At 44.8% G+C, this 12,384-nt stretch overlaps 1 protein-coding gene across 1 annotated transcript in view; it reads left to right on the forward strand.

Moving 5' to 3' along the window:
- The first annotated feature begins 1,714 nt into the window (after positions 1-1,714).
- Positions 1,715-12,384, forward strand: part of JPH3 (junctophilin 3) — an 86,241-nt gene continuing 75,571 nt past the window's right edge. Inside the window, exon 1 of the mRNA XM_081202602.1 lies at positions 1,715-3,261. Within this exon, the coding sequence (XP_081058728.1) occupies positions 2,880-3,261 (382 nt within the window). The 5' untranslated portion in view covers positions 1,715-2,879. The remainder of the gene's footprint in view (positions 3,262-12,384) is intronic.

Here is a 12,384-nt window from a genome sequence, read left to right on the forward strand (position 1 = left end):
GGAAGAACAACCATCTTTGCAGAAAGAAGGTCCCAGGTTTAACCCCCAGCATCTCCAGGTAGGGCTGGGAATGTTCCCAGGCTGAGACCTTGGACAGTCACTGCCAGCCTAGGTTGGCAATTCTGAACTTCCTGATTCTGTATAAATAAGTTTCCTGTGTGGTCATCGGGGATGTGTGATCCCAGTGTCATGATTAGCTGGATGTTACCCAACTATGTGTCTCCCTGTTATCTGAATGAGGTGATTGATAGGTGCTTGGAGGACGCCATGGTCTGGATGAGTTCAGGTAGCTTGTTAGCTCATTCTGTTTCTATATCCCTTTGCACAACCAGAGAAGTAAGCCCAAGCTATGCAGCATTCTGCTTTGTCACCAGAAGCCTAAGTGATTTCAGTGGCATGGATCACTTATTTTCAGCTCTGGCTGGTTCACCAGCTATGGCTGTTCCTGGACAGAGTCAGACTTGCCACAATAACCCATGCTCTGGTAACCACCTGGTTAGATTGCTGTATTGCACTCTTACATGGGTCCACCCTGGAAGACAATCTGGAGGTTGCCGGTGATGAAAATACACCTGTAGAGTGTTAACTGTCTCAGCCTCTTGGGACCACATAACACTGATTCTAAAAAGGTTTGCATTGGCTGACTATAAGCTAGTGAACCCAACTTAAGGTTTTAGTGTTGGCATACAATGCCTTGAGGGACACGGGTGGTGCTGTGGTCTAAACCACAAAGCCTAGGGCTTGCCGATCAGAAGGTCGGCGGTTCAAATCCTCACAATGGAATGAGCTCCCGTTGCTTGGAACCTGCTCCTGCCCACCTAGCAGTTTTATTATTTTTGTTTTCTTTTTGCTGTTGGGGCCCTCCCTGGACTCACGCAACAACCAAGTGGATGGCCACCAAGTGGAACGGATTTAAAATGTGATTAGAGAAATTCTTGGAGGAGCCGGCTATCAATGGCTACTAGTGGTCAGAGGAGAGAGTTGCTGGAATCTGCAGGAGGGCTGAGTGCTCTTGCATCTGGCTGGCGACTGGGAGAACAGGATGCTGGGCTACATGGGTCAGGTATGTCCTTATGACAGGAAGGATGTAATTTGCTTTAGTAAATAAATAAGTGCTCTTGCTGTTGATGCAGGGGTATACCTGGACTCCCTTGTGCCCTTGGCAAGGAGCTGTATCAGTGCCCCCCCTCCCTTGTACCCTCCTCCAAGGCACCCAAAGGAGCTTGCGCACCTTGCCTGGCCAGTTCAGAGCAGGAGAGGAGTGGCCCTGGGAATGGGCAGGCGAGCGGACTCCTAGCCACTCCAAGCCAAAGGGGCGATGTGTCTTTGGCAGGGGCCAAACTGGACAACTCCTAGGTATGCCCCTGGCTGTTGTTTTCAAGTCAGGAAATTAGGCTTATTTAAGAAGGGGGATGGGAGAAGAAAGTGTTGCCAGCAACAAAATTAAGTGAGGAGTGGGGTCCTAAGCATAGCCTCTTGCGTCTCCCAGCAAAATCAGTGCCACTTGTGAATGAATAAGCCAGGTTAGTGTTGGGCTATCATTATGGAAGGCAAGAGCTCCCACTTGGTTTCCCTGAGAAATCTTTACCCTCTTCCTAGGCTGATAGATTGCAGCCTGCCAAATGCATTTTTTCTGGATGCTATCTCTTTCTGGCCTGCTGGAGGTTTTTTAGCCTCCTGTCTCTAAGGAAGTGAAAGAGAACAGAGAGATCTGCTGGGGGGGGGGGCGAGGAGAGAGCGAGCGATGAGTGTTACGCAGTTCCTGTACCTTTAAATCTAAGGAGCTTGAGCTGAGACAGAGAGCGAGAGAGGCAGAAGCTGAGCCGAGGGTCTGTTCCCCTTAATAAGCAAGATCGGTCTCCACTGAGGAAGATGAGAAGAAGAGGGTGAGGAGGATGCAAGAAGACCTCTGCCCCTCCCAGACTGGAGATACAAAAAAGGAAAGAGAGAGAGGCGCCTCTTTCCCTCCATCCTCAATCTCTTCCGCCTCCTCCATCCCTTCTTTTTCTGCCACCCTGCTGAAAGAATCCAGCCCTTCCGAAAAGGGCATCTCTCCCTGTCTCTCTCTTTGAAGGCAAAATGTGGGAGTCGTTCCAAAAAACAAGCCGAGATCTAACGGAGTGAGAGGTTTGCTGTGGGTGGCGGTGGGAGGTGTGGGGAGGGGGGGAGGAGGAAGAAAATGAGAACAGTTGTTTTTGTAGGGTGAGGTGTAGGTGTGTTTGTGAGTGTGTATGTGTGTGTTTGTGTGTATGCGTGAGTGTGTGTGTGTGTGTGTGAGAGAGAGAGGAAGAGAGTGTGCGTGAGATTGAGACAGACACAGACACTGCATTGCTGCTGATTCAGGAGTCTCTCCAGCAAAAACATAACCACCAAGATGCTGCTCTGCCTTGGACTGCCTGATCCATTTCTCCATCAAAACAGCAGCAGGTGGAGGTCACAGAGGGGGATTTGAGACCCTTCCTGCCGCCTGCGTGTTGCATCCTCCCCCCTTCCGCAAAACCAGGAATTCTTCTTCTTATATGTTGGCACTTGGCCTGTTTCTCCGCATCCTTTCTTTCCCTGGGTTTTGCCTCGGATGGTTTTAAAGGAGACTTGCTTGCACCAAAACCTGCCTGATTTGCTGTTCTGGACAATATTATTCTCCCTCTTTTGCTCCAATCCAGCCTCCAGAGCAGGAAGCCAAGAGGATCAAGGTTCCATGAGTCTCCCCCTTGAGAAAGTGTGAGCAGCAGAAATTGACTCAAGCAGCTATTTGGATTTGGTGCATTATTTAAGGTGTTGTTTGGGGTTTTTTTTTCCTCCCCTGGCGGCTGCTTCTCCTCCTCCTCTCTCTCTTTTTCTTTTCACCTTTTTGAGAATTTTCAAACTGAGTTACATGCATGTCCAGTGGGGGAAGGTTTAATTTTGACGATGGAGGGTCCTATTGTGGAGGCTGGGAGGACGGCAAGGCTCACGGCCACGGAATATGCACCGGCCCCAAGGGTCAAGGAGAGTATGCGGGTTCCTGGAGTCACGGCTTTGAAGTGCTGGGGGTCTATACCTGGCCGAGTGGCAACACCTACCAGGGCACCTGGGCCCAGGGAAAGCGCCACGGCATTGGTGTGGAGAGCAAAGGGAAGTGGGTGTACAAAGGCGAATGGACTCATGGATTTAAGGGACGCTACGGAGTACGTGAATGCACAGGCAATGGGGCCAAATATGAAGGCACCTGGAGCAATGGTCTTCAGGATGGTTATGGGACAGAGACCTACTCGGATGGAGGTAAGTAGCCCATTTGCTCCTTCTTTTCCTTGGTGTTGTCCAGTGGATCACCCTTCCATTTCTTTGCCAGGTTGTACTGTATCCTTTTAGGAAGCCCTGCCAGTTGAAAGCTTCGTTCTTACTGTAAGACAGAGAAAAGCAGCTCACCCAGGCAGGGCCCCTTCCCAATGGAGCCCTCTAAGTTCATTTGCAACCAGGGCTGTTTCTTTTCTTGTGCTCTGTTGCCTGATGAAGGGAAGGCCTTTTTTTGCAAGCTGGTTTGTTGGATAGAGGGGGGGGTAGAAGGCTGGAAGGCATTCAAATTCTTACTCAGCTATGAAACTCCCTGTGGTGGGTTAGTCACTATCTTTCATCTAAGCTTACCTTGTGGGTTGCTGTAAGGATAAATGAGGTGAGAACTGTGAAACATTTTTATTTTATTTTTTGCGTATGGAAAGGAGCTTAGAAATTAAGAGCAATGGCTGTGAGGAACCAAACTATATCCAAAGTTGTATATGAGGAGGAATACAGTAAGGCAGGGTCAAGAAATTGATTAGCATCATAACAGGAAATGCAGGTTTTTGGTATCTGGAGCAAATGACCCAAGAGAGACCCCTTTACATGGATTAATCTGAGGCACAGTCTGCCAGGAAGTGACGTTTGGCTTCCATTCATTTTCATGAGGGTTGTTCAGAATGTCCCAGTGAATTATGCCCCCTGGATCAGATTTGTGTCTCTGCCACTGCCAGTCTGCTATCCTTAATTGTTGCCCATAATCTGCCACCTGAGGTGGTCACGTGCCTGTCCTATCATTGGACTGTTTCATGACTTGAAGGCATGACTCTAGACCCACCACTTGAACCTGTAGGTTCTTTCAACTCTGAAGCGGATTAGGTTTAAAAACAAACAAACACATAACCAAGGCAGCAAGATGCACTGCTGGATCTTCTCAATGCAGGCACTTTGAAATTCTCACCATAATGAAAACATATTGCAAGCTGCTATCGGTTTTTATAATTCCCCCTCCACACATAAAGCTCAACCTGATGCATTCAGAGCTTATCTGGAAAACGACTGCAATTCATAGAGTGTTCCCACATTGAGATTTCACAGCTTGATTGTGTACAGCAAGGGTAGAGGCCCTCAGGCCCAGAGGCCAGATGTGGGCCCAAGCCTCTCTCTCTAGGCCATACTCCTTCTTTAGTCATGTCCTTTCTGCCCAGGCCACCCTGCTCACTGGTCTTCCTTCACACCCTCATTGAGTGCTTTTGTGTGGCTGGGATGTGTCCTTGAACTCTGATAACGACTTGCCTGCCTGTATAGAGCATAGAAAGGTGTATGTGTGTAGAAGTACATTTACATTTGTTGCTCTGGCCCCGTCCATCACTGACTTGCAGCTCCCAGAACGTTGCTCAGAAGGGAATGTGGCCCAGGGACTGGAAAAGCTTTCCCACTCTTAATGCAGAGAAACCCAGAGGCAGGTGAGGACAGCTGTTTTTGACCTCTGATGGCACTTTCAGGTGTATCAGGGTGAGTGGGAATGGGTACAAATACTAAATAAATATTTAGCAGAGACACAGAGAGAAATTATCTAGTTCTGATGTCTTATCCTGAGAAAACAGCTTTCTTTCTCTCAAGTGACTGAATCACTTGGTCTCTTGTTCACTGACAGTGTCCCAGCTCCCCTAGGTAGTAGGGGCCAAACCAGCTTCCAAGAGCCTCGTGGAAACAACAAGGGAGGCCTCTGGTTTTCATCTTATGTGTCTGTATCCAAACAGCTTTGATCTCCCTCACCCCAGCCCATGTTGCTTAGAGTGTTTTAAAGATTTTAGATAGAGAAAGAAAGAAAAACATCCAAGGCCTTTATCCTCAGCCTTGAAAGTCTGGATTGGCAGGGAGGAGGAGGAGGAGAGGCAGTAGAGATCCATAGCTTCAAAATGCAACTCTTTATAAACAAGTTTGTTGTTCTGACTGGGGTAATAGCGGAATGGGGCAGTGGGAGGTTGGGGATGAGGAAAGAGGACTTTGATATGTTTTAACACTCTGTGCTGTGCTTACGAACTTACTTTGAAATGGTTAGAGCTGAGGGTTTTCTTGATTGAACACAGAATTTTGAAAGAGCATGGATACATTCTACATGTTTCCTGCTCTGCTTCTCTACCTTTATCATTCCCTAAGGAGAGCTGGGATTATTCCGAATACATGGTTTTCTATAAAGACAAGACTGAAGACCAGCTTGAAAAGTCTCTTAAAACCCAAGGGATGGTTTTTTAAAGAAGGCATCTGGCCTGTCCATGCCTTTATCCAGAGCTCAGGTGGTCACGATGAAATCTTGCTGCAGCAGTACAATTCCTAATGAATTCTGGCTGGCTATGGAGTCCACAGAATAGGGCATAAATTTGAATAACCCAGGAATTGGACAGAAATGTAAATCTTCTGTCGTGGCTAAATGAATGTTGTCTCTAAAGCTAGAAAGGATGGGGGAAACAGACTTCATGATGTTTGTGAAACTAGTTTAGGAATAAATGCTGTCCAGGTAGCAGAAACCTACCCAGCAAAGCTTTGGTAGAGAATTGTAGGGCAAGTGTGGGGAACTTTTGGCCTTTCAGATGTTGCTGCAACTCCCATCATCCCTAGTCATTGGCCATGCTTGTTGGGGCTGGTAGGAGTTATAGTTAAGCAATATCTGGAGGGCCAAAGGTTCCCCACACCTGATGTAGAGCCTTATTTTGCACCTATGATTATTTTTTTTTAAAAAAAACAATATTTTTATTTTCCAAGAATTTTTTAAAAAATAACAACACTTTTACATTCAATTATACACCAAATTCAACTTGTTTGACTTCCTCCCCCTCCCCCTGGCTTCCAAATTCAATCATTCATCATTATGCATATCATTATTTTTTCTCTGCAATTTTCAAATCTTAATTATAAATATGTTGTCCATATTTAACACATCATAAATGTTACAACAACCCTGCTAATGTTATCCAATCTTCTAAGAATTTCTTCTCATCTTGTTTACTGATCCTATTGGTAAGGTTTGCCATTTCGGCATAGTCTAGCATCTTGATTATCCATTCTTCCTTTGCCAGTGTGCCTTTTTCTTTCCATTTTTGGGTAAATAGCATTCTGGCGATCGTGGTAGCATACATAAACAGTCTCTTTAAGTTCTTTGGTATCTCCTCCCCCACTATTCCAAGCAAGAAGGCTTCTGGGTGTTTTTTTAAATAAAAGGTTATCTTAAACATTTTTTTTAACTCATAGTAAATCATTTCCCAGAAGTCTTTTGCCCTTCTACATATGCCTCCACCACATATGCAAAAAGGTATCTTCATTATCTATACATTATCTATACATTTCCAACATATATTGGTGGAATTTTTATACATCTTTGCAATCGTACCTGGGGTTTAGGTACCAACGGTACATCATTTTCATATAATTTTCCTTTAAAGAACTGCATGCAGTAAATTTTAAATCCTCCTTCCACAGCCTTTCCCATGACTCAAATGGAATATTGTGTCCCAAGTCTTTTGCCCATTTTATCATTACATCTTTAACCTCTTCATCTTTTGTTTCCCATTCCAACAGTAGCTTATCCAATTTTCAGACCCTGAGAATTCCTTCCCAAAGCCTCTCTCCTTATCACTTCTGAATATGTCATTTAATTGGTGTATTGCAACCAATCTGTTAAGAGAAATTTTATTTCATCAAAATCTTTTATCCTCAATTTATTTTCTGTTTCTGTTAACAGATCTTTGTATGTGGTCCAATTTTCTTTGCACCTACAATTAGCTCAGCAGTTGTCGGTGTAGAATCAAAACAGACATAAAAGTATGTCCCTAAAACAGGCTCATGTCTCATATGTCTTTTAATCTTGGTTCACCTGAGGATAACAAATGGCCTTAGTGGAATTCAACTGAGTTCTTCAAGGGGACTGGGCTGGCGATCAGTCCTAATGAACTCATGCATTCAGATATTATTGCATCTGGATGTATGTATGGTCAAGAATATTACACTAGGAAGGAATGGCTCACTGCTTGTCATGACAAAAAGAGGTAGCTGTTGGGAATTAAAGCTCATGTGCTGCTTTAATCCTTCTGATTTCTTAAGCTTCATCATTTCCTGGGATGTCAACATTGCTATCTGCCACAATTCTATTCTTTAAATTGTAGATAAATTTCAGTATTGTAAGCAGATCAAGTTTTATTAACAGGTTTAGACAAAGCAAAGCTGGTGTGTATTAAAGATCTGATCTGAAGAGTCTACATTTTCTTGCATAGGAGAAACCAACAAAGGGGCATCAAGGTGCCAACAGGAGCTCAGCATTATTTGCAAATGACCATTGCTATGCGTACAGTACATTTTAGCTTGAATTTGGATCCAAGGGGTCCAAATACTTCTGTTTTCATCAGCTGTCCGCCTTATTGGATGCACATTCCTCTTTCTACCTTTGATGCTCCTCCCCCCCCCCACACCCTATAACATGTGCTCATTCCTGTTGCAGCAATACACAGTTTCCTTTTGCTGTTATCAGGCTCTTGGAACTCCCACACAATCTCCTGTTCTTCAGGCACATGCGCATTGTCACTCTCGCACACTTCAATGCTGTCATACACATAATATTCACCCTTTGTACACATACCCACACACAGATGCTCACACCTCCGCATTTGTTTCATGTTTCAGACATGTTTGTCAAAAACAGACCCATAGATTGCACAATTATATCTCACAGTTGCACAGATGCTTCAGAGGCACAGGAAAGGTATACTAGGCCTTGCAAGCACACAGATGCATTGCTCATACCCAGAAGCACACAGTGAATACCTTTCACATAGACACATCTCGTTTTCAGTATCACTCGGAGGCCCAGATCACAAACATTCCAAAGCCCACTTTTCTCGATGTCATGCTGAAGTTGCCACCTGCATGTAATCACATTTGTGTATTTGCTGTGCATCCTGGATATCTGCACTTGCATCCTGGGTCAAATACATCATACACACAGCCACATTGCTACTATCAAACTGACTCTCCACATACATAAGCTTCCCTGTATTGGAGCAAGGGGTTCGGACTTGCGAACCCTTCCAGCCCCATGATTTTATACATCTCTAGCAATGCCATTTCTCTCTCAAACCATGCACACATAGAAAGAAGAAGCATATTCTTGCTTTTCCAGGGTACAAACCTTCACAGCAATCAAAGCAATGGACATTAGAGTGATAGGAGAGCTAAAGGAGGAGAGGAAAGTGAGTACTCATTTCATGTTTCTAGGACTGAAAATTGCACTCTCTATATAAGCGTGTGTGTGTGTGTGTAGCCTGCAAGCATTTCATACATGCCAGCAATCTCTATTTTAGTTGCTTTATATTTGGAAATTGAAGCAGAGCTAATTGAACAATACCAGAAAGGCATCCCAGTCCTGGAAATAACTAAGCAATACTATGTCAGGCTGACGTTAGCAACTCAAATTAGCCTAGCCAATCATCAAGAACATTCTTTTTTAAAAAAAACAAAAAAACCCCAGTTTTAATTTCTAGCAATCTAATCTCAAAAGAAGCACACACTCTCAATCTTTCCCCTCCTCATATCAACACTTCCTTTTTCAGGACCTTGGAGAGTACTAATTGAGCTGAATGGGCATGGATCAACTGGGCCCTGCTGCCATAAAATTTCCACTTATTTCAATCCCTTTGCCCCAGCACCCTAAAATGAATGTGGTCTGCAAGCCTCAGTCTGTGGTTTATTGCAACCAATGCACTCTCCAAGGACACATCCAGATGGCCGTTGTGAAGGGGGAGATGCTGTATGTGTATCAGGCGCACACCTGTCTCCTGTGGGTTAACTCAATCCTTCCCTGGCCCTGGAGGTCCCTGCCCTTCCCTGAACAACAGCAAACATATCAGACTAGTATTAAGTCATGAATGGAGACTGCAGAGCTACAGGGCTTGGTATACGGCAACCAATGTTTTCTCCAAGGACAGATCCAGATGGCAATTCATATGGTGCGAATCTAACTCTGATAAAGTGGAGGGGGAAATGGTACTGCCATTTGAAGATACTTCATGAGTCAAAGACTCGTTTACTGATTCACATGCACAACTTGTAACCCACCAAGCCAATTTCATCCACCTTGGTTGCCAGATGCTTCAGAGCCACCCTGTTTTTTCTGCAATCCCACACAGGCAACAAAACAGGAGGCTGATTGGGTCCCTGTTGGACTTCCATAATGGCTGTGGGCACAGTTTGGGTCACAAGGTATATGTAGGCCTGGTGTACATCATCCTATGAAAGCTCTGTGGTGTTTGATCTGCAGTGGCTCTTTCTTACATGCAAGTAATCCTTAAATGCTGCCCTCAACCTGTGTGGCAGACAATGCATGTCCAAACCTCCCTAACCACTCTCCAAGTTTATCACACAACTGCCCAGCTGAATGTGCTGAAAGCAGTTGCTCAGCAATCCCAATCCATTAGGGGCATGGTCCAGCACATTTTTCAGGGAACAGGGAAGTTTTTTAATGGAACTTCCCCAGCTCCCCACTTTGAGTCGTACCTTCCAGTAATGCAAACAGATTAGTTAGGAAAAAACAACAAGTTGGAGGTAAGAAGCATCTCCTTCCACATGTAATGAATTTTATTCTCCTTCCCTCTTGATTTGCACCAGATTTGGTACCCACACTAAAAGGCATATTTACAAGAATTTGGACGATTTGTTCTGTAGCCAAGGTTTCGTTCTGAAAATAAGATGGGTTTTTCACCTCACCACAGTGATAGAAATAGACACTGAACTCAGCTCTGTGGGTGTGTAGAGAGAGAGGAGTGGTGGTGAAGGAATATAATTATTATTCTTTGCTGCCATTGTTTATTTATTGCCTTCCACATATATATCTCAGGACGAAACATAACAAAAACTGAAAAACACAAGAAATAGATGATTTTTGTTTGTGTGTAATTATACAGAATGGACACCTTGGCAGAGACCTCTTCATCCAGCAGGGAAAATGTGGCAGAACATGTAATTATGCCCCCCTCTCTCTTATTTTACTCTCTTTCCTTATAAGGCCTTAGCATTTGCTTACTTTCCTGGACAGCACATCATCTTCCAGATGGGTTTCTTTTCGGAGGCACAGTAGCTATTTCCCCCACTGTGCAGGCCACTGGGGTGCTCTGGGTTTGTAACTTAGGCTAAGTGCACATCCCACCTGCACCTATTTGATGATGAAATACTTGCCCCCATCCATTCCAGAGCCCCATGTGAACTTTGGTGTGTGAGCTCAGAGCTACCACATGTACGGGGCTCTTGTACTGTTGTTCTGTAGAGAATAAAGAACTGTCGGCCCCCTCACCAAGCACAGAAGGGCCACAGGTCAGTAGCAGAGCACCTGCTTTGCATGCAGAAGGTCCCCCATTCAATCCTCAGTGGCATCTCTGGTTAAGTAGTCAGATAGCAGAGATGGGACAGATCTGCTCCTGAGACCCCAGAGAGCTGCTGTCAATCAGCACGGACCAGGGATAGGAAAAGTTGTGGCCCCCTCCAGATATTGTTGGACCACAACAGCCACCATTCCTGACCACTGACCATGTTGGATGGAGTCCAAACAGCATCTGCAGGGCCACAGCTTGCCCATTCCTGGGGTAAACAATACTGAGTTAGTTGGACCAGTGGTTTGACTCTGTAGAAGGCAACTGCATGTGTCCAGGCTACAATTTTGCAGGGTTTCCTGAGGAAAGCAATGCATTAAAATGGTATAGAACCAACATAGTGTAGTTCAGATTATGGTGTAGATTAGCATTCTTCAACATTGGCTAAGCTGGCTGGGGATGGTGGGTTTTGTAGTTCAACTGCACTTCATGACCCAAAGTTGAAGAACACTGGTGTAGATAATCACTAGAATTCTGTCAAATGGTGATTATGGGACCCACCCAGTACCTTTTTTAAAATTACACATTCCTAATTATTTGTGCTATAATGCTATGTGGGGGAAGGGCAGTGTCACACATGATCCTGCTTTTTATACTGTTCACACTTGCAAATGTTTCAGGGTGGTCACACTGCTTCATTTCCAATCAGTGCCTATCCTGTAATTACCTGCTGAAATCATGTAGCTTTTTATACCAGAAAAGTTCTAGTTTATTTTTGCCCTGCTTTTTTGTGCTATAGCCCCTCTGGAGAGCAACGAGGTGGTAGCTTTGGGGAAGCATTGCAGAACAACAAGCAAAGCAGAATAAATCCACCCCAAAGGCACCATTTTTGTCTTAAGGACATGTTGCTGAATACAACCAAAATAAAACACCGGTCTGGTGGGGCCCAGTAAGATTTCCCTCAAGATGATGGTGAGGGGTTGTTTCTTTTCCTGGGATGTAAGGTGTGTGGCAAGCACCCTCTTCAGCCCTTCTTGCTCATATTTCTCCCTGTCAGATTCTCATCCTGATAGTGAAGCATCTGAGCAACCGGCTGGTTTTTGTTAAGTGCCTTGGTTTCGCTGTTTACAATTCACCTCAGCGTCGTGGTAAATGTACCATGGAACATTGCATAAGGAGAGAAAGGGCCTTAACTCGCCTGAGAAGTGTGATGAGATCACAGAGTTTGTGATGAGGATTATTGAGTTTGAGGATTAGTGAAGAGAAAGAGAGAGAGAGAATTAGCCAGATTCTGCTGTACTTTGTGCAGGAAGTGTATTAGAAATAATAAGGCAGCTGAATGCATTTGGGAATGTTTAGCATGATACATGCTGGAGCATCAGACAATTTTGTGGCACCGATCTTACCCTCAGAAGCAAAGTTTCTTGGATCAGGCTTGGATCAGGACAGGGAAATGGGCTGATTCAGGTGCCATTGATGCTGGGTGCTTTTTAGGTGAGTGGCCAAGATCCTTTTCTAGCCTTGGCAAGTAAACATTTCTCAGCCTAACCTACTATGCTGGGTTGTTGTTATGGAAGAATGATAGAGGCCTCCATTCTCTGGAAAGGGCTACAGACATAATTTATGAATAAATGGCAGTCTAAGGTTGCACAGTGCAGAGCTCCTTCTCTCTTGCCACCAACTGTTCTTGTGCAAGGCTGGTCCAAGCAGAAGTGGCATTCACCTGGGGGGCATGGAACTCCTGGGGACAGATGCTCAGTGGCTCTTTTACAAC

This window comes from Podarcis bocagei, assembly GCF_964188305.1.
Source record: "Podarcis bocagei genome assembly, chromosome: 7".
In the NCBI taxonomy this organism is placed as follows: Eukaryota; Metazoa; Chordata; class Lepidosauria; order Squamata; family Lacertidae; genus Podarcis; species Podarcis bocagei.